At 37.3% G+C, this 27,590-nt stretch overlaps 1 protein-coding gene across 3 annotated transcripts; it reads left to right on the top strand.

Annotated features, from left to right (window-relative positions):
- The first annotated feature begins 753 nt into the window (after positions 1–753).
- On the top strand, positions 754–27,247 carry LOC149570862 (uncharacterized). 3 transcript variants are annotated; one of them, XM_089812419.1, is made up of 3 exons: positions 754–1,166; positions 11,498–12,039; positions 26,788–27,247. In XM_089812419.1, exons 2-3 carry the CDS (start codon positions 11,636–11,638, stop codon positions 26,798–26,800), a joined length of 417 nt encoding a protein of 138 aa, XP_089668545.1. In that variant the 5' UTR covers positions 754–1,166; positions 11,498–11,635; the 3' UTR covers positions 26,801–27,247. The 3 variants fall into 3 exon arrangements, with proteins under 3 accessions (XP_089668545.1, XP_089668546.1, XP_089668547.1); XM_089812420.1 differs by having other exon boundaries at positions 26,791–27,247; XM_089812421.1 differs by having other exon boundaries at positions 11,498–11,981; positions 26,791–27,247.
- The last annotated feature ends 343 nt before the right edge of the window (positions 27,248–27,590 follow it).

The following is a 27,590-nucleotide window of genomic DNA, read 5'->3' on the forward strand; positions in this document are numbered from 1 at the left end:
GATCATTTGTTTACATGTTCATGGATGTGATTGGTTGTTAGATCTAATACATCATTGTAGTAAATATTTATTTGATATTGCTAAGACAAGGGTTAGAGGTGTTGTTTTCAAATTTTATATTTGTTTGAAAGGGTAAAAGTTTCTCAATAGATTTCCAACACCCATTTTCCTGTAACTTTTTATAAAAAAAACATTTATATAGAAATTTAAAATTAATATGTCAATTTAAATAAAGAATATTTATGAATGTCAAATTCACTTAAATTCTATTTATTAAATTATTATAATCTAGTTATTTTACCAAAGAAAAATATAAACTTGTTCTTTTATAATACAAATTTAATATTTAATTTATTATATTTTAAATCTAGTAGTTTCAATTAAAATAAGATTAAAAGTAAATAATAATATTAGTAGTTCTCGAATTCTTATGCATACATGACGATGCTATTAGTTCATTAGTTTTTTTGATGAATAGTCTCTTTCTATTAATAAATTAATATACTAGTTACAAATTCACAAAAAAAAGGCCGGGGGATACAAAATCACCCCGCAAGAGTTCACACGATCGAAGCCGGATACACAAACTATTCATCAAAAAAAAAAAATTTAAGCAACCCCTCAGGTCGCAAGAGTAGTTCCAAGAGAGGGAGGCGATTCATCACGATCATTAAAACCCCAAGCATCCCTGGGATTGATAGGCAGACTATGAACAGTCTAACCATCAGCGACATCATCAACAACTTGTTCTTTATGTTATCTTCCGCATGTAGGGGAGAGATAGCTAAATTCAAGCAGAAAGGTCATTTGGTGCTTACAGGTCAAGGTGGAGCAATAGGAGGGGGAATCGGTGACCAGCAGAGAGCCGTGACAAGGTGGAGAAGCCCAGCAGCGCCACCAATTATTTTTCCACCTCCAAATTCTATTAAAAGTTTAATAATTAGAAAATATTTTGAAAAGGTCAAGATACCATTTCTTTAGAATTTCATTGGCACTCAGCAATTTAGGGATGAATGAAAAATATTTTCTCCAAAGAGAAATATTGGGTCGAAATTAAAAGCCAAAGCAGCGAGAAATAAATTTGCACGGGAAAAGGATCTCGCATATTTGTGGCCCATATTTGTACGGGTGAAAAAGGTCTCGAATCTTCGAGTGCATGCTACAAGGTACATCTTCCCTTTCTCACCGGCTTTGGTTGATAAGTTTTTTGGGCTGTTTTAATCTTAGTGGGTTTTGAATTCACTTTACATCTGTGCCAGGGTGTATTACATTTCGTGATTCATCTGAGAAAAAAATTGGGAGTTTTTGTTTATTTTTTGCGGCCCCTGTATTTTTCCGCCTATTTTATATCTGTCTATATTTCATGGATTGAATCCATCTCAGTCCCAAATGTAGCTGCCAAGTGCTCCGCCATGATCTCTTACAGGAAACTGAAGCGCTACATACTTCTCTAATTTCTCTGTAGTATTTCAGAATATCAAATTTTGATGGAATTGTGTGGTCCAATGGCAAAAATAGCCCTCAAAAGTGGGAACTTAAACTACAATTTTTCATTGGTAGAATATTGCCTTCACCAAGTGCACCATATGATTACAAACTACAAAATAATAGCATGCATATATGCTTCTGCAGGTCACAGCTGAAACATTATTAATATTAATATTAAAGTCTACAACCTCTGCCATACTGATATCGTTATTGATCTGGGCAATATCTATTACAACTCTCATACCTGCCAACAGCTTAAACATCACACACTAATGCTTCATTCCTAAAGTAAAAGTGTTAAATAGTCAAAGTTTGACTTACTTTTCCCAGAGTAAAAGTGTTAAATAATCAAAGTTTGACTTACTTTTCCACGCTTAATTTCTTCGTGAGTGTGTGATGTTTACCTGCTTCTGTATTATTCTCCGCTGCAGCTCTGGCTGCATGCTGACAAGTAACGGTGCCTATATAGTCTGCTATTCTTTTCAATTTCACAGCCAACATTCGTAATAGTCATAGGTTTCCCTTCTTCCATGGCCGCCAACATTCGTAATAGTCATAGGTTTCCCTTCTTCCATGGCCGCCACGACTAAATTTGCCGTTCGACCTGTTCTCTGCAGCGTTATTTCATCACCTCTCTGGTTATTATCGTCATTCATCTTTGTTTTCTTTAAAAAAAATATCGGGTCAAACTCGTCTCTTCTGATAAACCCCATCAAATTATTTTCATCCATCAGGGCCTCAATGTTAAGAGACACCTTAGGACTGCTACTTAAAACTTTCTGTAGCTTCTCACAGGAAAATGATAGATGCTGACTGGCACGTACATTACTAGGCACGTCAATTTGATACTGACTTTTGAAAAACTCTACAAAATGCCTGAAAAACACCACCAAAATCGATTCCACCTAGAGATATGTCAAAGGCATGAGCTAAGATCTTCTATCCTTCCTTCTTGAAGGTTTCTACGCATACTTGTGTGCTGGCATGTCCAACATCAGCAAATGTAACATTAAGCGAGTCTGTCTCAGGCAAACCTATTTTATAAATAGTATAGGCCAGACAGGTAGACATAGTCTCGTTTAACAAACAAACTGGATTTAGGTTCGCACTAGAAACATCAAAAATAACCCTGCGCTCAATATCAGTGTAAACTGGTATTCTAATACAACCATCTCCAATCTCTATCTTCAAATTATCTTTTGGCATAAATTTTTGCTTAGATTTTATCATTATCTTCTTGGAATCTATGATTACCTCTTTTTGCCGCTTCCCTTCTACTTGTTCATTTCTTGGCTTGCCAACTACAATCTCTTTATCATTTGAAGAATCGCGTGTCATGTTGTATCATTTTGGGACACTGTGGCAGAAGCGGTTTATTATCTGTTGCCTTCTGTATGCAACCTTTACACAGGGAATTAGCTATGTTAGAACTGCTGCCTCCAAGCATGGGGCACATATACCCAATTTTCTCACTCCCGCAGGCTAGTCTTGGAATGATCTGTAAGAATTATTAAAACAAAATTCAAAACTCACAACCTAACCCTAAAAATCTTAAAACTTCAAAACTTCAGGCTTCAAACTTTAAACATTAAACTTGCAGCTCTAATGGCTGCATACAATAACACCTGGAGCAATCACTGCTTCAACAGGATGAATGAAAACAATAAGCTATAAACTTACAGAATGACACAAAGGAGCACGTGCAACTACAGGCACGAATAACACTTCCTCCTATCTCTGCACCAATGGATCTGCTGATCACTTTTCTTTCTTTCTTCTTTGCAACTTCTGAGCTCTTTCTCTGTCTCAACTTGACTGGTTGAATGAATGATAAAACATTCCTTTTGTCTTCAGCAAAATTATTTTCCCTCTCATTTTCGATTTCAAAATCTCACCTGCCCGTAATAAATTTTTTGGCTGTTGTGCAATCCGTTAGGGGTGGTAGGTGGGCGTTTGGCTCCAGGGGCAAACGTCAATATGCATTTAATATTCCAACACTCCCCCTTTGTCCCGAGCCAAACAAACAAGGATCACTGCTGATCCAGATCAACTACACCAAGACACTCTCTTAGGTGTACAAAAGTCCCAATGCCTAATGGCTTGGTAAAAATGTCTGCTAGCTGTTGCTTAGACTTACAAAATTCTATTTTGATATCCCCATTCTCCACCAACTCTCTGATGAAGTGATATTTGATCTCTATACGTTTGCTTCTCCCATGGAAGACTGGATTCTTAGACAATGCAATAGATGAGATGTTGTCACAATAAATTGTGGTTCCATCCTCTTGCCTTTCATTCAAATTTGTCAAGATCCTCCTTAACCAAATAGCCTGACATGTTGCTGCATTTGCTGCTATGTATTCAGCCTCTGTTGTAGATTGAGCAACAATAGGTTGCTTCTTGGATGCCTATGAAATTGCACCCGATCCCATATGAAACATGTATTTGGAAGTGCTCTTCCTATCATCTATACTTCCAGCCCAATCACTATCATTATAACCTACCAACTTGAAATCATCATTTGTAGTATACAAAATTCCAAATCCCTTGGTACCTTTCACATACCTTAGGATCCTCTTTCCTGCTTGCCAATGGGAATCCTTTGGGGTTTCCATAAATCTGAAAATCAGACTTACTGGATGCATTAGGTCTGGCCGAGTTGTAGTCAAATACATTAGACTTCCAACCATACTCTTGTATATTGTTGGATTCACTCTCTTGCTAGAGTCTTCCTTGCTCAACTTCAGACCTACTGCTGTTGGTGTGGGGCTTGCCTTATTGTTCTGCATTTTGAATCTCTCCAAGATCTGCCCTGCATACTTTTTTTGAGAGATGAAGATGCCATCATGCATTTGTTTTACTTCTATGCCTAGAAAGTACTTCAAGAGACCTAGGTCTGTCATTTCAAATTCACTTTTCATGACCTCTTTGAACTCACCAATTAGAGCCTTATCATTGCCAGTAAAAATATAATCATCTACATACAAGACAACAATCAATACATTTCCATTTGCTGCCTTGATGTAGAGAGTAGGCTCACCATTGCTTTTGCTAAAGCCATTGCTCATCAAATATGAGTCAATTCTACTGTACCATGTTCTTGGAGCTTGCTTGAGCCCATAAAGAGCTCTCTTCAATCTATATACTTTATTCTCTTCACCTGCAACTTCATAACTAGGTGGCTGCTCCACATATACTTCTTCTTTCAATATACCATTTAGGAAGGCAGACTTCACATCCATTTGAAATACCTTCCACTTGTGCTGAGCTGCAATTGCTATGACAGCATGCACGGTTTCCATTCTTGCAACAGGGGCATAGGTCTCATCATAGTCTCTTCCACACTACTATTTGTAGCCCTTGACTACCAGCCTTGCCTTATGCCTATCAATCTTGCCTTCAGCATTACATTTGGTCTTGTAGACCCATTTCACTCCAATCACTTGCTTCTTTGGAGGCAATTCAATTAGTTCCCAAGTCTCATTTCTTTCTATAGCATCTATCTTCTCATCCATGGCCTTACACCATTTCTTCTCCTTAATAGCTTCTTCAAAATAAATTGGATCACTATGAGAAAATAATGCAAAATTAACACTCTCATCATAATCTTCATACCTTTCATCTTGGAATATCTCCCTAAGACTCTTGGTCTTTCTTGGTAACAGGGAGGAGAGTGTGGGATTAGAATCTTCGCTGCTGCTGCTTGGCCCTGACACTCGGTCATGCCTAGAGGAGCTCGGTAATGACTGAGGCTGCTTGCCTTTCTTTCTATCTGCTCCTTCTTCTTGTTGTTCATCAGCATCCTCTTCATTCATAATTGACACTTTACTTGAAGTGCTCGGTGACTCATCAATTGAACCATACCAAGATTGATTTTCAAGAAATTCCACATCTCTTGAAAGCATCATCTTGTTGTTCAATGGGTCATACAATTTGTATGCCTTTGATTTTGGGCTGTACCCTGTAAAGATGCATTTGACACCTTTGTCATCAAATTTTGCCTTTTCTTTTTAGGCACATATGCATATGCAACACATCCAAACACCCTTAAGTGTTCAACTGTCCATCTTATTCGTGACCACGCTTCCATTGGAATTCTGTCACGGATTGCCTTTGTAGGACACCTATTAATTAGGTAAACTGCTGTTGCCATAGCCTCTCCCCAAAATTCAGTTGGGAGACCTTTCTCTTTCATCATGCTCCTTGCCATTTCAACAATGGTCCTGTTCTTTCTTTCAGCCACTCCATTCTGCTGTGGCGTATAGCTGGCTGTGAGCTCTTTCTTTATGCCATGTTTCTTGCAAAAATTTACAAAAGAATTGGAGGTATACTCCTCTCCTCTATCTGATCTAAGGACTTTGATATAATGTCCACATTCTCTTTTAGCCTAGGCTTTAAATTCTACAAATTTATCAAATGCTTCAGATTTGTTCTTTAAGAAATAACACCCATGTCCTACGACTGAAATCATCTATAAAAGTCATAAAATAAGTACTCCCTCCAATGGAAGTAACTTGCATAGGACTGACTAGGTCAATATGCACGAACTCTAATGGATATCTAGCCCTCCTAGAATTTTCAGAATTAAAGGGAAGCTTATGTTGCTTACCCAAAATACAAGCCTCACACTTGTCACATGAATTTCCTATTCGTGGCAAACCTTCTACCTTTCTTTTATTTGATAGCAAATTTAAACCAGCATAGCCAAGATGACCATACCTGAGGTGCCATAGTCGTGAGGGGTCTTCAATCACACTCTTTAGAGCTGATTGTGTGGGAGGTGCAACACTAACTTGAGATGAGAAACATGTCTCAATCCTCAAGGGAAACATTCTGTTCTTGGTCATTTGAACTGCTGCAAGTAGGTTCTTGCTCCCATCCTTTTCTTAAATGACACACATGTCATTCTCCATCAGCACTTTGTATCCATTTTGAATGAGCTGACCAATGCTCATCAAATTGTGCTTCATACCAGGGGCGAAATACACATTTTGTATTTCTCTTTTCTCACCTTTCTTGGTGTGGACCATAATAGATCCTTTGCCCACAACTAGTAGGGTTTCATTGTTACCCATCTTAATTTCTGATTTGAAACTCTTGTCAATCAATGAAAATAAGGTTTCATTGCCACTCATGTGGTTGCTACATCCACTGTCGAAGTACCAAACCTCAGGGCTTCCTTCTTCACCAACATTACACATGATGAAGGCAGTGGCATTGGGTTCACTTCCCATATTCACATCAGCCACATTTGTTTGTCCTGACTGATCCCTTTGCTTCTTCTAGCATTCATTTGCATAATGCCCATATTTATGACAGTAGTAGCATTCTACATTACTTTTATTAGAGTTGTAGTTTTTTTTACCTCCTCTTGAAGTATTTTGTGAGCTACTTGCTCCATCTGCTCTTCTTGAGCTTTCTGCTGCAGCATTCCTTTGTCCTCCATTACCTCGGCCTCTACCTCTAGAGTTCCTGCCTGAGCCATTTCTTCCTCTCCCCCTTCCTCTTGGATTTGACTGAGCTTTGAATGCTTGCTCTTGGGAAGATGAAGAAGTAGATCTATTGATCTTATGCTCATGGGTTTGAAGTGTACCCATCAACTCATCCATTGTCAAAACAGTGAGGTCTTTTGCCTCTTTTATTGTCATGACCAAATGGTCATATTTATGAGGTAAACTCCTCAATATCTTTTTCACTATCCTCTGCTCTTGATAGTCTTCTCCATTTGACTTCAGCTGGTTAATCACATTGGAGGTCCTTGAACTGAAGTCTGCAACTGATTCATTTTCCTTCATCTGAAGGTTCTCAAACTCCCTCCTTATATTCTGTAGCTTTACTGTACGGACTTTATCAGTCCCCTTGAAGTTTGTCTCAAGGATATCCCATGCTTCCTTTGCATAATTTGCTGCTGCAATCTTTGGGAATACTGTCTCTGTCATTGCTGCTTCAATCAAACTTAATGCCTGAGCATCCTTTCTCCTCGACTCTTTCAAATGAGTCTTCTGTGCATTTGTGAGGGCAGCATACTGAACTGGGTCTGTCACATCATTGAATCCATTGACCACAAACTCCCACAAATCATTTGCAACCATAATGGTTTTCATCTTCTTTGCAAATGTATCATAATTCTGTCCATTAAATGATGGTGGCTGTTGCCAAACCTTTCCTGCATCTCCTGCCATGATAAATATCCCAAGAAAACAAATGCCCTAACTCATTGTGGATGTGGGGCCTCAAAGCTCTGATACCATGTAAGAAATATTAAAACAAAATTCAAAACTCACAACCTAACCCTAAAAATCTTAAAACTTCAAAACTTCAGGCTTCAAACTTTAAACATTAAACTTGCAGCTCTAATGGTTGCATACAATAACACCTGGAGCAATCGCTGCTTCAACAGGATGAATGAAAACAATAAGCTATAAACTTACAGAATGACACAAAGGAGCACATGCAACTGTAGGCATGAATAACACTTCCTCCTATCTCTGCACCAATGGATCTGCTGATCACTTTTCCTTCTTTCTTCTTTGCAACTTCTGAGCTCTTTCTCTGTCTCAACTTGACTGGTCGAATGAATGATAAAACATTCCTTTTGTCTTCAGCAAAATTATTTTCCCTCTCATTTTCGATTTCAAAATCTCACCTGCCCGTAATAAATTTTTTGGCTGTTGTGCAATCCTTTAGGGGTGGTAGGTGGGCGTTTGGCTCTAGGGGCAAACGTCAATATGCATTTAATATTCCAACATGATCAATGTTTTCTTGTCAAATTCTTTAAGACGCCTACCTTTCCATCTCCTTCTATTTATCTGTCAAAATTACCACCTTTGACCAACTTATCAATTGTAGCAAGCATGTCTTTGTAAATACATTGAAGCAATCTTTTAGACGATCCATCTCCTTCACCTTCAGCTTCTAATAAATCAGAATCAACCTGAGCGTCTCCTACTGAGACCTCGCCTTTTGGGTCTAAAGCTAAAACCTCTGTTTGGAAAATGTTCTCCATTGCCTTGGTGGCTAGTTCACGAAGCAGATACGTGACTACATACTCCTGAGAAGACTTTGTATAATACACAAGTGCATTATTAAACACCGGAAGCACATCTCTGAAGAATTCCAGACTGCCGGAATAGGAGCCTTCCTCTAGCTTAGGTCTCAGCATGCTCAAGTCCATGTGTCTTCGAATCATGCTTCGACAGACCTCACCCTGAGATTGTAGCCTATGTTTGAAGATGGACCCAAACTTGTGGGTGTCAATAGTCTTCAAACATTCGAGGAGAGGGAGCGATTTGCTGGATACCTTGGCCTCCCGTCGGCTTCTCTGGCTCATGCTCGATATCTCATCTGTCTCTGTGCCTTGGCTTTCGCCTGAACACTTCAGCTGCTGCTGCTCATTCCATTGGAACCCTCCCACAGAATCCTTCTCTTGCCCTTCAACGTTTTCACCTTCTTCCACAAAGAACGTTATGTCCGTCTGCTCATGCACAACTTTTTGCCTTAATTCGTCAGTCAGGGGTTTCGAATACGTAGAAACTTGGATCTCTTGACCTTCATTCACAAGGGATACTGCAGTCAATGCATACCACTCTGCCTCTACAGTCGCAATCTGCAACAATAAATCATCATAGTCTTTATTTTCAGACGTGCAAGAGGCATCTTTGAGCAAAGGGCTCTCTCCAGCCTCCTTGCGCTCTGTTATACTAGTGCCTATGAGATCTTCAGTCACCACATAATCCTCTGGCGACTCTTTTCAATCAAAGGACAATGTTTTGATCAAAGAGGCATACATTTTTGTGAGGAAAGAGTCCTTTGTCAAGATCTCATCATTTTCATCTTCCCGAAACAGAGACTGTTCAAAAAACTCCCACGCCTCAAAGTTATCTTTCTCAACATTAAGTATACGACACAAAACCTCCAACTTCTGGTCCAAACAAAACAGTTGGTCTGCGAGTAAGAAGTTCTCTTCCTTAACCTCACAAAGTTTTCCTTTTCATTATCCTCCTCAGTCTTGTCCTCAACTTCCTCTACTTCATCTTCACTTGCTTCAGCATCCTCCTCTTCAACCGAGTCTAGATTTTCAAGAAATTCTTCAATAACAAAATCAATGTCATCCTCTTCTTCCTCCATCTCTGCTCAAGCCAAAGCTGGCTCTGACACTAGTTGTAGATTCAAAATGAGCAGAGAAATATAATGAAAACAACTAAACTAAAAACATAAAAATAAACAAGAGGAATATCTTAAGACACAAGACACAAGAAACTATAGTGGTTCACCACAAGTTGTGGCCACACCCATTCTCAACAGGGAATCCACTTTATTATTCACCAAGCAATATTAGATACATGACTATGCACATGCATATAAACAATTATATTCAGCTAGAAGATGAAATGAAGGGAATGCGTAGGGTCATGTGACCATTAGGCTTCACATTCCAAATAGTCACTTTGTAGGAATGAATATTTTGGTTTTCATTACTTGATTATTCGTTTTGTACTGTAGAACGATTTGTAGCTGAGCTTGGTGCAATAATTTTTTCATTATTTGGACATTCTTGCTGTACAGTAGAGCTAATTTGAAAGTAATCTTGGTGCAATGCCAAAGAATTCATATCATTTTATTGTTTCAACATTTTTTTGTTATATAATAAGTCTGATTTGTAGCTAAGCCTTTTGCAATGCCAAAAAAATGCAAATTTTTCTCATTATTTGGACATTCTTGTTGTGCATTAGTGTTATGTTCCAATCATTCCACCCACTAGAAATAGTGGTTACTAACTAGTGAACCTCTTAAGCAAGCCCTCATGGCGAGCCCTTACCTTACCTCATTTATTCAGAGAATCTGAGAGTCAATGCTGCAAAGGAGCCATTAAAGAGCTTTTAATTCTAAGAATCATTTTTGCCTGAAAAATTCCGCTGTTAAACTTCATTGTCAGTTTCTAGCTTTTCAAGATTTTTAGAAACATGAAAGGACATGAAGGGAAAAAGAATGTTGGATACATATACATCTGAAACGATTAAAAAATGATTTCCTTAAACAAAGCAATCTGCATTTTTGAGAATGAATACAAACCCTGGTTTATGAGACTGAGTGATTGCAGAACAGGCAAATGTTTTTCATATTTATATGCTTCCTTACAGTGCAATAGTCTGCAGGCGTGTAGACAAAGCTCACACTAACAGTTTATAAATATTAAAGTCATCCACCATGGAATGATATATGTTAATGATTAGAGAACACTGTTCTTGTTATTTCTGTTGTGTAACATTGACCAAGGAACTAAAAGCAACGGCTCCACTCTTTGACTTCAAGTCCATGGACAATTATTCTTTGATTCAATAGACTTGACTATGGTGTTATATTTTCATTAGTTGTGTTTATTAAAGTTGCCCAGACTAGAGTAGAATTACCATATTATTATAATCACAGAGAAAACACATACACTATTTCCACATTGACACAAGCACAGGTGACAGCAATCTGTTCCAGCGTTCTACGATATTGAAGACCAGAACCCTCATAGGTTGTCCAATCCAATTTGCAGATAAAACTTTTAGGGACAAAATTTGTGCATAGATTCAGTGGCAATATCAATATCATTTTAATTTACCAGCACCACTAAATAACATTTTATTTTACTGCAACTTCATACTAGATTGTGTTGTACAGCTTCATTATTTAATTTTACTAAATAACTTGTTCACTGTTTTCCTTGATCAATGCATATCGGCTGCACTTTTGCTACACATGGATTTACAATTTTAGCAACCACTACACATGGAAGGAATTATGACGCATGGCGTCTCTTGTTTTACTCTCGAATAATAATTTTTCTTTCATTTAAAGATTTAAAAATTCCTTTTTGGAATGGATTAATAGATTAAACATATTTATGAAAAATAATTAATTAGTTAGTTCAAAATTATGCTTTAGGCCTTAGAATGAATAATAACATTTTGCTTTATGCTCTAATTTGGGTGAATGTTTTGCATGTTTTTTCCTTTTTCAGTTCCCTCGGCGGTGATGCGCGTGTGCTTTCTACAGAATGTCAGGCATTTTTTCTCCTCCTTGTGAAGAGCCTAGGTAAAGGAAAAGAAATAGTGGATGTGATGAGAAGCCAAATCAGTTGGATGTTGAAGAAGAACAAATGGTTTCAAGAAGAGAAAAATCACCATGTCTAGAATCTGTCTCCGATCACCGTAATGGAGAGCTCGCTGGAGAAATGAGGATGCATATAAAGCGCATTAAAGAACACTCTCTCCTCCTCATGGAGAGCAAATGGATGGAGAAGCCAAATGATTTGGATGGTAAGGAACAACAGATGGTTTCAAGAATCCAATACATCAATCGCGTCTTACAATCAGACTTGCCATTAGACGATTGTCGTGAGCATGCAAGATCACCCTCACCAGAATATTCAGAATTTCTTCGTCATCCTATGAGAATGCACGCTAGAGAACTGAGGATGCATGTAAAGCTCAATAGAGAACAAGGTCTCACTCTCATAAAGCTGAGCATGTGTAGGAAATTAAAAAATATTCTTTGTCAAAGGTAAATGTAAGTCGATATCGAGAATTACTAATTTTGCAGTTTAGGGCTTTTTTATTACCACCTGTGTTGCTAGGTCAAAGGTTTTATCTGTCATTGAAATTTTTATAATGAATACTTTGATTGAGATGATGTCACTCTTGTTCCTCTTTTTGATGCAATGGTCTTCAATTTCTTTCGCTTTTGATGATTTATAGTTATACAGTCCCTTGAAATCCCTACTTTACAGATTAAATATTTATCGTAATATGTTTTGCAAATGCCTATACTTGCTCTTTGTTACGTTCTTCCTTTGACATCTTCTTCTTTCACATGTTCTAGACTGTTAAGGGACATAATTTAGATCCTCTTCTTGGAAAGCCTCACGAACGATCTTTTAAGGAATCGCCTAATGTGCTATGGTTCTTTGAACATATACTACTCTTGTAATGCATTTTTGTAATAGAGAGAAGATGAAAGAATTGTTTATTAAATGAGTACTCTAAGAATGGTACTTTGTCAAAATTTAAATTGTCAATCTACCAGCTAATTGGCAAAATTTTTAAGCAAGATTTGATTTAAAGAACTTAAAGAAAGGCATTATTCATAGATAAATGATCCATGCATGAATCTAAGTTTGAAACTTAAACAGAATGAATAGAATAGTTAAAACTTACAAATGTAAAAGGGGGCATAAAGAAACTTCAAGATCAAATTTTGTGTTTTTACTAGTACAATTTCCTAAATATTTTGTGAGACCCTCTATTCTAAGTTTTTGAAACACATTACAATGTTGCTTGTGTAGAAAAATTTCTCCAAAAATAAAATAAATAAATGAAAATGAAGTTACACCCTCTTCTCTCTGCAAATAATGCACACACAGTGTCTTTGAGGATATCTCACAGTTCTTTCAGGACTTGCATGCTTTAAGAAACAATTCAAGATGAGAGTAATTTTATTTTTGAATAAACACCTATCTCACACAAATTGGAAGACCACGCTTCTTCAACAGTGATATTAATGTTGGAATGGTATGAGTTTTAATCGCAAGCTGAAAATAGGGCTTTGTAATATGACTTGGTCCATTGGGTCTGAGTCATATCTAGGATTTAAAAATTTAAATTATATTATACACAAGTGTCATATCTAGGATTTAAAAATTTAAATTATATTATACACAAGTGTTAAATTGGTGATAAATATGGTCCTAGGGTGTAGCCATTTAATATGTGTTTTTTTATGTGAAGACTGTTTTGAGGTTTTCACACCATCACCCCAAAATTTTTGGGGACCCACTTTTTCAGGCAAGCCTTGGCAATTTTTGCAGTGTTGAAATTTTATTAGTTGCCTTAGCAAAATTTGGAGTTGTCTAGAAGTTTTTTTTTTTTGAATTGATAATTTTACACTTTGGACACTTTCGGGTTGGGGGGATTTGATTCGTTTTCATCCGGTGTGAAACTTGATTTTCCGGAACATGTAATTTTATCCTTAAGCCAAACAGAATTCAAGAACAACATTTTTTCAATGGTTAGAATGATATCTGGCAGGATAAATTGCAAAGTTTGGACTTAGATGGATTTTTGAAAATTAAAAAAAATTGTATAAGCTTGGGCATTTTCAAAATGAAATTTTTAGATTTAGTCGTTTTGGAAAATCTGGAAATTTTTTGGTGAAAAGGAATTTTTTGACAGTAAAATTGGAATTGGAGTTCGAATTTTGACTGCCAGGAAAAAGATTTATTTTGTTAAAAAATTGAAATGGTATTGCAAAATTGAAATTGGATTGAATTGCAAAATTGCATTAGTTTGGTTGAAATTTTGCCTAGATTTTTAAAATGTTAAAGAAAATTAGTAATTTGGAATTGAAAATTGATTTTGGCTTGCTAAATTCCATTTTAATGATATTCTAATTGCCAAAACATTATTAAATGAAAATTTTGACATCTCCTAGGCTGACCTTATTTCTATTTTGCAATTTCTGATCAAAACTGGCAATTAAATGGGCCAATTTCACTATGGGCTAAGTAATTTTAATTTTGCATTTGAATTTGGGCCATTAATCAAGGGACTAACTTAATTTTGTTTTCCCTCTAGGTAAGTCAGTCCATTTGGAGAGGCAAAAAGTGTGGTATAAGAGGGGCTTCCCCTCCTCTTATTTTCTCATTCCTTTTTCCTCCTCCTTGGATGTGTGATTTTCTTCAAAGAGAAGCGAATTTCGGACTTGGGTGATTTCTGGAACAGATTTTTCCATTTCTTGGTGGCATTTTTCTCCTTGTTTGGGCAAATTTCTGCCCTAGGGCGATTTTGGAGCAGATCCGATATTTTTCTAGCTTGGGCGATTTTTTTTGAAGTCTAATTTCTCCATCTTTGGCAGTGATTTTCTCCTTTCATAAATGGGCGATTTTTCTTGGTGAAAGGCTATATGATTTAACGTCTGATTTTTGTCAAGTGCGGGCGATTTCAAGGAAGTAGAAATTCTAATTTTTGCTAGGGCATCATATTTGCAAGAGAGATTGAATTTTCTGAGATCATATCCGGATTTGAAGGGGCCTAGTTATTGGTAAAAGCAGATTTAAGGTAAAATTTTATTCATTTTTAGAAGTGAAGATTGGTTTTAAAAGTGGATTTTATTCCTTGTTCTTGCATAGTACATTTCCCTTATTTTCTTCTTTCACTCATCATCCACCACTTCATTCCATTGATAGGCTGAAGTTTGGAGATATAAGTGTAGTTTTCATGATAGGATATTTGGAGAGGTAGAAATAAGCTAGACCACCCTAGGATTGAAGTTGGGAGATATAAGTGTAGTCCCACCCTCAGGATTGAAGTTTAAAAATTGATAAGTGTAGAGATAGGACTTGGAGAGGCAAAAATAAACTAGATTTCATCGATAGAAAGAAGGTTGGAGATTAATAAGTGTAGTCCATACCATTTAGAATGAAGGGGCAGAAATAAGTGTTTAGGATGGTAGATGTTAGTGCAAGAAAGAACCCAAAGGCAAAGAATACCAAAAGAGACAAGGAAGACATGATGCCTAACACCATCGTCTTTTCGAAAGTGAGGCGAATAAGTGACACCAATATCAGCACAGTGAACATAGTACAGTTGAAGGATAGATTGAAGGAAGGAAAATCCCCCATGGCAAAGAAGATCTACAAGAGTGGAATTGTACACGCGACGACTTTCCCTCCTACCTTGCTTTATCCGGAATTGGTAATGGAATGTGCATCCCGGTTTGATATTGTAACCAAGTCTAGCATTTTTGGAGTGTTAGCTAACATCGGTAGAGAAGTGGTCGAAGAAGTATTTAATATTCCCCAATATAAAAGCATGACAATGGTAATGATGGATCAAGTGGCTAAGTTATTTCAAGATAATCATGAGGCTTATTTCATTCATCTAAAGAAGAATTGGTTACACGAGGGCAAGAAGTGAGTTACCAGGTCATCAAAGCTCACCAAGTTAGATTTCAAGTTAGAGTATGGTGACCTTATTGCGCTTCTCAACCGAATCATGGGCATAGCTCAAGGTATGCAATTTGAGAATTGGATGTACAACTTTATTGATGAAATTAAAAATGGAAAGAGAAAATTTGATTGGGCTAGAATTATAAGTGAAAATCTAGAGTTGCATCTTCGGACAGTGCAAATTCAAAAGCAATTCTATATGGGATCCTATCTTTTCTATTTGATTGCGAGACTATATGAAAATCATGGACTTAAGGCCCTAGGAGTGATTGGAAATGCCGAGGCAATGTTTGGTGCATGAGTTCTATCCACAACTTCATTTGCACAACACCAAAGATTGTAAGATGTTTTATGACGCCTTTTCCATGAAGACAGTAAGGATATTACAAGGGACACTTGCTAGAAGGCTCTCAACGAAAGCGGAAGTAAAAGTTAAGAAGTATGGGAGTTGTTTCATCCAATTTTCGCAATTTACATACATTAGAGTGGTAGGAAGTACGGTTTGTCCCAAGAGACTTCCAAGGTACCCACCCGAGAAGATAGTTTTGATGGAGTTGGCTAGGCAACTTGAGCATTATGAAAAGATGATGAAACTTAAAGGTGAGACAGGGATTACCTTCTCATTTGGAATAGGCAATGATACTTGCCCCAATCCTGTCGCCTTTGTAGCTGCGGAGGAGTTAGAATGGTATCATCTAGGATAGTATAAAGCAAGACAGGGATTCGATCCTAATGGTCTTATCAAGGCATCTCACGAAAACACATTCAAACATGTTCCTACAATAGAAGATTTTTGGGCCAATGCACAGGATGACTTTCATGTGAGAAAGCTAGCTTTCTCAAGATTGTCAGTGGGCATGATGAGGGCAATCAGATGGAGAGGCTTTGATAGCCCCGATCAACTGGAAGATGATGAAAATGTGCTAAGAGAATATTATGATACAGTGGATGGAACGGAATTGGGTCCAATGGATTGGGATGATCATCAGGATCCTTCCTTAGAGGCAGTTACAAGGACAGTTGATTTGCACACTGAGTTGTGGTAGAGTGAGAAGTTAAAGCAATTACAAAGTCGGAAGGTATGCCTTACTTATGAGAAGATGAAACCAAAAGAAGGTCCAACAGAGTCAGTTAAACAAAAAGATGAAGGCACCAGCCAACAACAAAGAGTAGTTAAGAGCAAGAAGAGAAATTTGGAGGTTGAGAAAAGTAGAGAACATTAGGAGCCTCAAGCAAAGAGACGAAATGAAGCACCGTCAAGGGAGAGCATAATTGAGGCTAGAGGCCAAGAGGATAATACTAGTGGACAAGGGGTCGTGGTAGAGGTGAGCTCTGATTCGGAATCAAGTGGTTACAATAACAGTACTGAGTACTCTACTCTCTCGGAGAACCAACATGGAGATGATGTGAGAATCACTAGTGAAGAAGAGGATAGACCAATTGATATTGAGGAAATAAGCTAGGTGCCTGAGGTCGTTGGTGATGCTTTGCTAGTTGAACCAAATTTAGATTTGGGGAGATGCACCGCACCGCTATGGTTAAGGAAAATGTTTATGCCAAGAGGTGAGGTGGTGAGTGTCCGAACAGTTGAAGATATTCAAGGGTTAGTGGAAAAGGAAGATAGCGAGAAACAAAAACAAATTGCAAAAATGGTGGCAAAGGTAATTAGGAGCGATGATGAGGGCCACCGAAAAGTTCAGATTGCTATACCAAAGGTTAGCATGGCAGTGGATGAGATTGTAGTCCAGGAATATGAGATAGTAGAGCATAACTTGGGAAGAATCATGGATGACATGGAGTGTGAGGAGATCTAGCAAGGAAAACAAAAGGATTGTAAAGTTGGAGGCCGAGAACAAGTATTGGAGAGATTGCCAGTCTATCCAACAGTTACACCAAGCAGTCCTTCCGCAATATAGCGGGAGCGACATAGAAGAGATATTTGCTCAGTTGTGCGAAGTCAAAGATTGGATCAGTGATATAATTCAAGATGGGCGAAATTTCTTGCCTTCCTTTATCTTGACATTCAGGTCATTGGTGGCTATTAGAGACAAATTCAGAGCATTTGAAGGGGAGTGGAAGGATTTCCTTCTAGTTAAGGACTTAACCATTCCTAGGCTATAGGCATTTATTGAGCTACCGAAGAGATATTTGGAGAGAACCAAGTTGGTAGATGAAGGATGAATGAGTACGGTGGAGTCTTGGTTTGTTGCCTTGACCATTGGATTGAGGATACTTGAAGAGATATAGAACAAGATTGCACAGCACAGCCTAGGCGTTGACACTTCCATTTTAACCATGATGAGCGATGTTGGGGTTGCATTTGATTTTGAAGATATAATAGAGGAGAAAGTCAATGAGATAGAGTTTGGATCGATATTGGATGAGTTGGGGAAAGTTGCCATCAAGAAGAAACATTTGGGCACCCTTGCCTCCCTCAATGCCTTTATTGGATATGTGAATGAATATGAGAAGATCATGAGAAGACATTGCAAGCAACGAGCACCATGATGAATTTAGTTGAGCTCAAGATGAAACACACACTTTGCTCTCCCATGAAGGAAGTCAACGACAGACTAGCCAAGTTCATTGCCTTGGCTAAAAGATGAAAGGAAAGGTTAGAATAATATTAGAAGATCATTTGATGTAAGCCCAAGTGGCCAATTCTCCTTCTTATCGGGGAGAATAGGTGTCTAATTCTGATTGGCTACCATTTTGGTGCCTTCTCATTGGTTGCCACTTTTTTTTTTTTCAGTGGTCCACTAATGAGGTGGTGTCTTCTCGTTGGCCGATGGGGTGGCAATCCTAATTAGGGTTTTTGGGATTTGATCTGGATCATTGATTTTGCCTCTTAATCTCTACCGTTGGCTATAATTTTGACCCCTATATAAGACCATTTGCTCTCATTTGTAAAGAGTTGAAGAAAATTGTTGCTTAAGATAATACCAAAATTGCTTCTTTATCATCGTTGTGACTTGCATGGTGATTAAGAACACTTGGTGTTATTGCATGGTTTCTACTTCGAATAGTTAGAGTTAAATTTCATTGAAGTTTTTAAAGTAGATTTTATTTCAAGAAGGTTAAAGTAAGAGTAAAAGTAGATGGATAGTTGTATGGTGATATTAGTGGATGTTTGATAGGGATCTATAAACTAGGCCTCTAGCATCCTAGCGGCTGGTTAGGAAGTCTTGCTTTGTAATCTAGTCTTTTTTTCCCTTGAATCATTGCATCTATGGAGGTCGAGCCACTGGTAAACTTTCATTAGATTTGATCCCCATCCATTTGCTAATCTTTCCATTCATAGGAGTAGAAGTAAAGCGGCAAGTAGTTCAGTAGTTGGAATTCATTCTTAGAAAGTTGGAAGAGGAGAAGCATCATTGGCAGACACACCCCCCGTTATCATCACCATCAACATCGTTTGGTGCTCATATACTTTACAAGGCCATACATCATCATCATCACAACGAGAGTTCGACAATCCTTGAATGAACAACGTAAGGCAGCCTACGTTATTAACCAACAAATCATATTAATATAATTGAGTTAGTATCCACAGGTGTAATGAACATTGGAGTTTTTTTCATGCCTTCATGAGTATTTACTGTTGAAGAGAGGGATTGAGTGTTTGATATTCCATATCAAGTATTCAATCGCTATGTGTTATGAAGTGGTACAAAACTGACATCAACAACAACTAGACCAAGTCAAACTCTTATTGGGACTATTGGGACATTTGGATTTTAAATTGTATGTTCAACATAGAGATTGGTATTGGCTCATTGTCCATGATTCTATCTAAGTGCTATATCTTACATTGGTATAGACAAATATATTAGTAAAGAGTTATAAATTGGATGATCCAATTCACAAAATACAAAGATCCCATCCTTCCCTAGCGGTCTTATACCAAATGAGGATATCAAACCATTGCAAATAAAATTCTCATGATTATCTCCATATCATTAACTTGTAGAGTTGCATAAATAATTTGGATAGAGAACAATTTCTTGATAAAATGCTCTGATCAAAGTACATATAGTTGTGCAATAGGATTCACAACTGAATCCAACTAATTCAGTAATTAATCTCAAAACTAGCTTTAACTAACAACAACTAATTGCAAAATTTAGTATCTTACAGCAAAGAACTTGGCTATATATAATCATTATTAGTCCAAAGATATACCACTCCACATGAAAGGAGGATGCAAAATAATAAAGAATATGCCATTGAACAAGAATGCCCACCTATCAAGAAATGAGTTTTGCAGAAAATTTGAAGAAGTTACAATTATCAAACAAATATTGAGGCTATCATGTGACTAGAAAGTCAAGGCAAATTTCCTGACTGGAAATTCAAGATGATTAAATAATTTGAATGCATGGAAAGAAGAGTTGCTGGAAACTCCTCTCTCCCTCCTTGGGCGCGCGTATCTCTGTATCCAATTTGGAAATGTATCCGATACTGCCTGGATACACGTCGAATATTGTACTATGGGATTTGATTTTTTTAAAGATTTGATGTAAATCTTCCGAAATTTAATGTAAAAAAAAACTTTATTAAAGCAATTTGATTTTTAAAATAGTATAAACAAAATCAGCACCAAATGAGAAAGACAAATAAAATGTTTTCCGATTGCAGCAGCTCGTTTTGTTGGGTTATAACTTATCTTTTAATGCAAATCTACTATGTTTACATATTGTAAAGTGTTAAATTAATTTATAAATATTTATGTGTCAATACTGATTTTGGAGTAGCGAAAATCTCCTATAATAGCTTAGAAAACAGTGTTAAATATATGTGTACGTGTTATTTATTAATGTCGTGTCGAGCCGTATCAGTTGTATCCGTATCCGTATCCATGCAACTTTGATGAAAAGTGATCTGCAGAAAATTCCAAAATAAAAAGATGCTAGATTAATCAAATACCAACTAGCCTGGCTGCCCATGCAAATAAAAATTTGGAAATCATGACTAGTCTAGGTGACCACATTTTTTTGTAGTTTATTGAATAGTAGAAGTTGCAACCAATTTTCTTGCAAAATACCAATTATCTCATTCAAGTTTGACTAAGACTCCTTGCTAATGGGTGATTTCTATTAGAGGAAGCTGCAGCCAAAAGTGAGGTAATCACAATAAACATCAATTCACAACAATAGAATACTCATTTCGTAACCCTTTGTAAGCTGCAACTATGATTCTGGTCTTAGATACCAGTGCATTTAGGAATTCCTCAGATGCTGGTGCAGGTGCTTAAAGGATGTGCAAACGCATTTGGGTGCTGCAGTGATGCACACAGGTTGCTCTTCCAGTGCCTGTGGATGCACACGGGATTCGTCCGAAAGCATTCAGAGAGAACCCAGACAACATCTGGGTGCATCTGTATAACAAAATTTATAATATTTCTTTCTATTGATGGCTGATTTTTCATAACAAAAGAGCTATGCATAAGAATTCTGAAGCAACCTTTATCTATTTAATAGATGACTACTGTACTGATTTGCAGAGCTAAACACAGAGATAAATCTGCAATTAATTGTCTGACCATAACGAGCAGCAAACTGTCAATTCTAGGTGCTTGATGAAGACAATACCTTATATATTGAATAGCCTATATGAACAGAATATATATATATATCTATGTGTGTGTGTGTGTGTGTGTATATATATATATATAAACAAATCCAAAATCTCAAAGAAAAATAAATAAATCGTGCATCCACGCATCAACGTCAGAACCAGCATCAGTAACTTAGATTCTGACATTAAGCAATTAAATAGGGTTCTTTTGCAACTCACTTTTGCTTTGTAATCACAGCCAACTAGCTACTAGAATAAATGGCATGGGAAGTCATTTACTACAAAACACATATGAAAACTGCACTCACACTCAGGGAGTCAAAAATAGATCTTCATACTAGCCTATATTGAATCCTCAAATTAAATGAATTAAATGAAGGGCTCATGTTGGGTACATTAAAATGTCTGCAAGCAAAGATAGAATAAAGCAATAAAAAGTACGTAAAACCGAGTTTAAATGTTAATTTTAATTCACACAAACCTCTCCTTGAGCATTGAATCAGACGTGCTTTGGATTGGGATGATGTGGGTGATATCAAAATCAACAATGTAACAATAGCATTCTCTGGATGATTAAATCAGCAGCAAAATATCATATTGAAAATGGATGTCTGAAAGTGATGGATAAGGGAAAATTTATCGATTTTCATGAGAATGATGTCACATCCCAGCAGTCAATGTTCAAGTTGAGTGAGGGTTGATGACGATGCCATTGAGAGGGATGGTTGTCAATCAAAGCACACATATATGTTGCACCAGAGATAGGGCAGAAGGATATGACTTGCAACTATGAAGAAAGGGGTGCAGGTATAGAGGAGGCAACCGACAATTAATAAGGTGTTGTGTTCATGTCTTCGGCCATCCAATATGGCACAGATGATGTGGGAAATAAAATTAAGGTGTGACAACTTTAATATCTGAAGGCCCCTCAAAGCAGGGAGTTCAAAGTTTGTGTTTAGGAAGAAGGAGGAGCAATCAAGGCATTAATGGGGGGATTTTACACCAATCAACTTCATTTTCTTGAGACTCCAAAGCCGTTTCACAAAATCCATTTTCTGGAAATCTGTATTGTGTGCATCAAGCAATCACGGCACCCATGAAACCACATTTTTTGGAGGCATTATGTTAAACAATGCAGAGCTCTCAATTTGGCATGGACTGGGAGGATGCTGGCCAAGAATTCAGCTTTACGCCTGCAAATGGCATTGGCTTGAAAGATTTTGGAAGTTTTTAAAGAAACCCTATTGTGTGTATGCTACCAACAATCGCGACCAGGAGGATAGTGAGAGAGCAGTTGATACATTGCAAAAAGGCTATAGATCTTGGAAGAAAATGTGGCTAGCAGCTGAAAGAGAAGATAAAATTTATTTTGGAGCACCCTACATAGACAAAGGAGACTTATGGAAATATTTGAAAGTCACTTGTGTGGAATAGGCTGCCATTCTTGGTTCCCAAGGCATCCTCATTGATTAGTTCTTTGTATTCACGTTGTACTTGTTTTGGGCAGTGTATAGTTTGTGCTTTAGCCTGAAGCACATTAGTGTTTGTTTGTGAAAAACAATACTAATAACTAATAAGGTTAGGAAGTACAAAAGGTCTTGTTTATATTTCTCATAAACATGCATGTGCTTTTCTGAGATCTGAGACACCCACATGCTTGTATGTATGCGCCTAAGTGTGTTTGGTTACATCTATCGAGATACTTACACTACTATGCATGTATGCTTGTTTTTACATTATTGGTATGGTAGTAAGCACATAATCCATTAGACAGGTTATTAGTTCCTGCCAGGGAACTATAGCAGAGGATGTGATGTTTAAATAATTATCAATATTTTTCCATTTAGCCAATGAAATTGCCTGATTTTCATACATGAGTTCCTTTTTCTATGTTTTTGATCAAGGTAAAAACAGGTTTTGAAGGGACCTGAAACCCTTTATATTGAGATTACATAGAAGATAAGCATTAAAACAAAGAAACTGCCAAACTTAGACCAAGAGTCTACTGAAAACTACGATGGTGACAAAAAAGAAACAAGAGAACAATAAAGAACAAAAGCCAACTTAAGGCTAGCAATAAAACACGAAAAGGACAAGCACACAATGCAGAATCGAGAAAGGCTTGTCAGAAACTCTGTAGCTTTAAGCTCCAGCTGATTCATTTTAGCAAATGTCTTCTTCACCTCTTCAATTTGCTAATTAGGCTTCCCCTGCTTCTTTTTAGTGTTTGCACAAGCGTGTTTGTTAGGGCCAGTAGATGCCTTAGGACTAACATCCTTTTAAGACCCCACCTCCACAATGATTTGTTCCAATCTTTTTTGCTCCAGTTTGGTTACCAAGATTTTCACATGCTCAACAGAGAATTTGAGCACCCTATGGCTTTGCTCCATGGTTTTATGTAGAGTGGTCTCCATTTTGTTCATTCTAGTCTCTAGGTCCCCAACCTTCAAATCATAGTCCTTTAGATTCTCCATATCTTTAACAGTTTGAGAAAGGCATTCGGTAAGAGAATTCTTCTCCCCTTTCGTCCAAAGTTTTTTGACACTAGAATCCTTCACACTATCCTTAACAACGCTAGAAGAGTCAAGAAGATCCAACTTGCTAGAGAGAGCCTGCTGCTTGGTATTAAGGTCTTGGTTTCATGAAAATCCCATCCTATCACCCTATAAAAGTCCACATCACCTTTGCTAGCAGTCTCTAAGACGCTGATAGTGGTTTCTCTGTTAGGATGGAAGTCAGCTTCACTAAGATGCACAACATAATTATTCTTCTCTTCACCAGAAGAGCCCTCGAAAAAAAGAGGAGAAATAGGCTCATCCTAAGTATCAGATCTAGGGGAGGACTCAAAATTAACCCCTTTTCCTTTTCCCCAAATAGATTTGGGTTTTCTCACACTTTTGGTGGACGAAGCAGGTGGGGGGGCTTGCCCTTATTTTTGCCTTCACTCTGAATAGGGGAATTACCCCAGCAACATTAGTGTCCTAGCCTTTGTCCCCAGGCTCCTCAGTTCCAACCCCATCGTTCTTGGACAAATTTTTCCTCTGTTTATTATACAGAATTTGCTCAACTCTAAATCAATTTTAATAAAAAAATAATTATATTTTGTTTTCCTTGGCTTGTTAGGTCTTAGCAGCACATAAATTTCAATAAGAGAGAATGCACGATTATCCAAGCAGATTGCCAAACAGTAGAAAATACTACAATTTTAATTAGAGCCTTCCAATAAAAGGATTTTCCAATGCATTGTGCCCTGTGAACCATAAAAATGAAAATAAAGATTCTTTGCTACCAACTTTTCTTTGTCCTGCACCACTTTCATGATGGGCTATGCAGGCGTCTTGTCTCCACATAAAAGCACCTGCCACTCTGACAATACGCCATCACACTCAAGACCAAATGAAATACATGGAAAACAAGGTCTTATAATGTGAACTTTTGAGGATGCAAATGGGCTAAATCACGAGGCTCTATGTATCAGGCAAGTGCAGACTTTGCTGTTTGAATGTAGCAGGTCCTCCATGCAAGAGCCCTTCTTCCTGATTCAAGGAGTTCAAGTGCTGTTTTCTTCAATAAATAATAAAAATGAAATATTCTAGTCTACTTATTTCCATGGAGATAGATATTGGACAATAATAAAAGAGCTCAGCACATAGGTTACACCATGTGAACCTGCACCTCCCTGCTTCACATCTCCATAACTCTCGCCATAGAAACACTAACACATCTTTTCTACTTAGAGCCTAGTTTTAGCATGGTCCTCCAAGGAAGACTTAATTTTGTCATGGTCTTTTAGACAAAATGCCCAATTTTAACAGTCCCTTTTCCTAGATGAGCATAAAGAATTTCAATGCACAATGTCTCTCTCCTTTAGTTGCTATGGATGAAAATTTAGCCTAGGTCTGTTATTGAAGCGAAAACTGACGTCATCGAAGAAACATGCAGGGCAGTCTTCATTTGTTTTTATATGGTTGCTCCCTCTAAAGATCTATCCCTACACCTCAACTGCCATCAAAATATTCATAGTTGCATGTTAATGGCAGATAAGGATTTTCTTACTTTCACCTTCTCTTCTAAAAGTTTTTATAGTTTTACTTCTAAAGCTCTCGACTCATATAGATATAAAGCTTTTTATTACTTTTATTAATGTTTTTGTGACTTTCTTGTGGACATGCCCACAAAGCTCAAACCAATTCATACACCTGGCATTACGGATCAAATTCTTAAGTCCTCCTTGATGACATTTCCGGAAACGAAGATGACCGCAAATTGATTTTATTTTATTTTTTTGCATTTTCTGGTACAAAAGTGCATACCTCCTCACTGTACCTCCTTAAATAATGAGTTCTGGTAAAAATAGGCCCAGTGTCATGGATGTTTAGGACAGTATAGTGGTATTCCATCACCAACTTACCCATTATCTGTAAAATCTTTATGATATCACTCCATGCTGGAGAATTGTCTGTGAGCAACATATCATTTCCGAATATACAGACCAATTCTAGCCCTGGAAAGGGCAACACAAATTCTGTTTGAATTGTTAAGAAATCCTACATTTTCTGATGTTCTTACATTCAAATGAGGAATGTTGTTTCTTACCAAAGAAAGCAGTATCATATTGCTTTCTCCTCCCTGGAATTCATCTACACTTTTACTTTTGGCACATATTGATCAGGATCAATTGTGCTCTTACAGGTCACCACTTGTTCAATGCATTTCTGTGATATTTCTTCTTGGAGAATTTAATGAGATTCCTATTTTTCTTGTGATAGGGTCTGTCTGAACTCTTTACATAGTCAGAATAATAAGGCTGGGTGAACTGAACCACTTTGTCAGCTTCTGCAGTGTTAGACCTTCTTCCAAATTTGGTAAGGATCTTTGGGGTTGTGATGATCAATGGACAACACATTACTCATAACACCTTTAACATCAAGGAATTCAGAAACAGATGGATGATCTTTCAACATGGGATAAAATGTTGATACAAAAGTGCCTGACATTTCAGGTTTCTTTTTTCTCTGCACCTCCATATTTTAATATGGCAAGAACAAATTTAAAGTCACAACTGGAGCCACACACCTACCTACCTTGTCAGGATAGTTAAGTTGGTAGGTGAGTTTGAAATCCAAAATAGAGGGAAATTTTTTTGATGCAAGACAAAAGGGATGAGGTTCATTCATTCGATAGAATGTAGAGAATAGATTAGCAGATTGGAGTAGAGGAGAAAGGAATAATCAAAGCAGAGTTCAGAGAGCAGAAGGAACAACAGAGGATCAGAGTTGCAACTGCACAAGATCAATTGGTTCCTTGTAAGTTTGTTTTGTTTGTCCTGTGAAGTAGTGATTACTCTAGGCATTATTATATGCAGTCTTGTAGTGCTGCAGGTTTACATTTCAAGTAGAAGTAATAGGTTAAAGAATTTTGTTTCTGGTTGAAGCCCTATGCTCCCAGATTTGTATTCAGTTGAATCAGTTTATAAATAGAAAGCAAGCAGGCATACTAGTCGATCCAATTGTTTTGGCTCTTTTTTGTCTTCTTTCTATTCGTTATGTATGATGCTTAGTATTTGGGAAGTTCATATTTGCAAGTTATGTCATTATCTTCTCTGTGTATTAATGGTGGAGTAAACCAGACAACACATCTGTTATTGACACGCTTAGTTCACATGTTAATCAAGCTCTCCTTGTGCTAACTCAGTTAATTCTTGTTTTGGTGTTTATGCCGAGTCACAGCAGGTTCTACTGAGTTCCACTCGCCTTGCTCACTGATTTGACTCAGTCCCTTACTACCGAGTCTTACTGAGCTCACTCGGTTCTCTTGTCGACGGAGTTCACTTGATCTTTGTGTTGGCTGTGTGTTGAGTCTGCTGAGCTCCAACTTCCTTCGGTGACCGATTTCACTTAGGTCCCATAGTTTCTGAGTTCACTTGGCATCCATTACTGTCGAGCAAACTCCATTCAGCTCATTCTAGCATGCCGAGTTCACTCAACGCCCTCTCTTTGTCACTTGGCATGCGTGCTGAGGAAATTTTTTTTTGTGCTGTGAATTTCTCATAGAAGGTATCCTTATGATTCCAACACAAACTTCAGCCAAGTGTTCAAAGTTGATGAAGACCACTCTGTACTGTGTAGTCATTATCACATTCTGTCTTGCAGCATTCAATCAAGTAGTTCATTGTTTTATTGTTTTCTAGTTCTGTATTTTTTCACTTCACAATGTTCGTGTATGTTCTTGAATTCCCTTTTTTTAATTTGAATATAATTATACATTTCAAGAGGTTAATGAGTTTTCTTAAGTATTTTGAGAGGATAGTCTTCTTATTTTACGTTTTCTTGATTCTTTCTGTAATTTATGTTAGTTTCCACTTTAAGCAAGGTTAATGAATCACTTAACTTTTCATTTTCTTGATTCTTTCATTAATTTCTTTTAGTTTCTATTTCAAGCAAGATTAATGAATCACTTAAAAATATGTATTTTCAAATGATTCTTAACCTCTTTAACTGTTTTGGTTAATGAGTTCATAAGAAAAATGTAA

The sequence above is a fragment of the Cupressus sempervirens genome, chromosome 2 (genome assembly GCF_028749045.1).
Source record: "Cupressus sempervirens isolate cs-2001-9-10 chromosome 2, ASM2874904v1, whole genome shotgun sequence".
Classification (NCBI taxonomy): Eukaryota; Viridiplantae; Streptophyta; class Pinopsida; order Cupressales; family Cupressaceae; genus Cupressus; species Cupressus sempervirens.

What these genes read in the sequence shown, in the direction of transcription:
- LOC149570862 (XM_089812419.1), top strand. Translation starts at nt 11,636, where the DNA reads ATGGTTTCAAGAAGAGAAAAATCACCATGTCTAGAATCTGTCTCCGAT.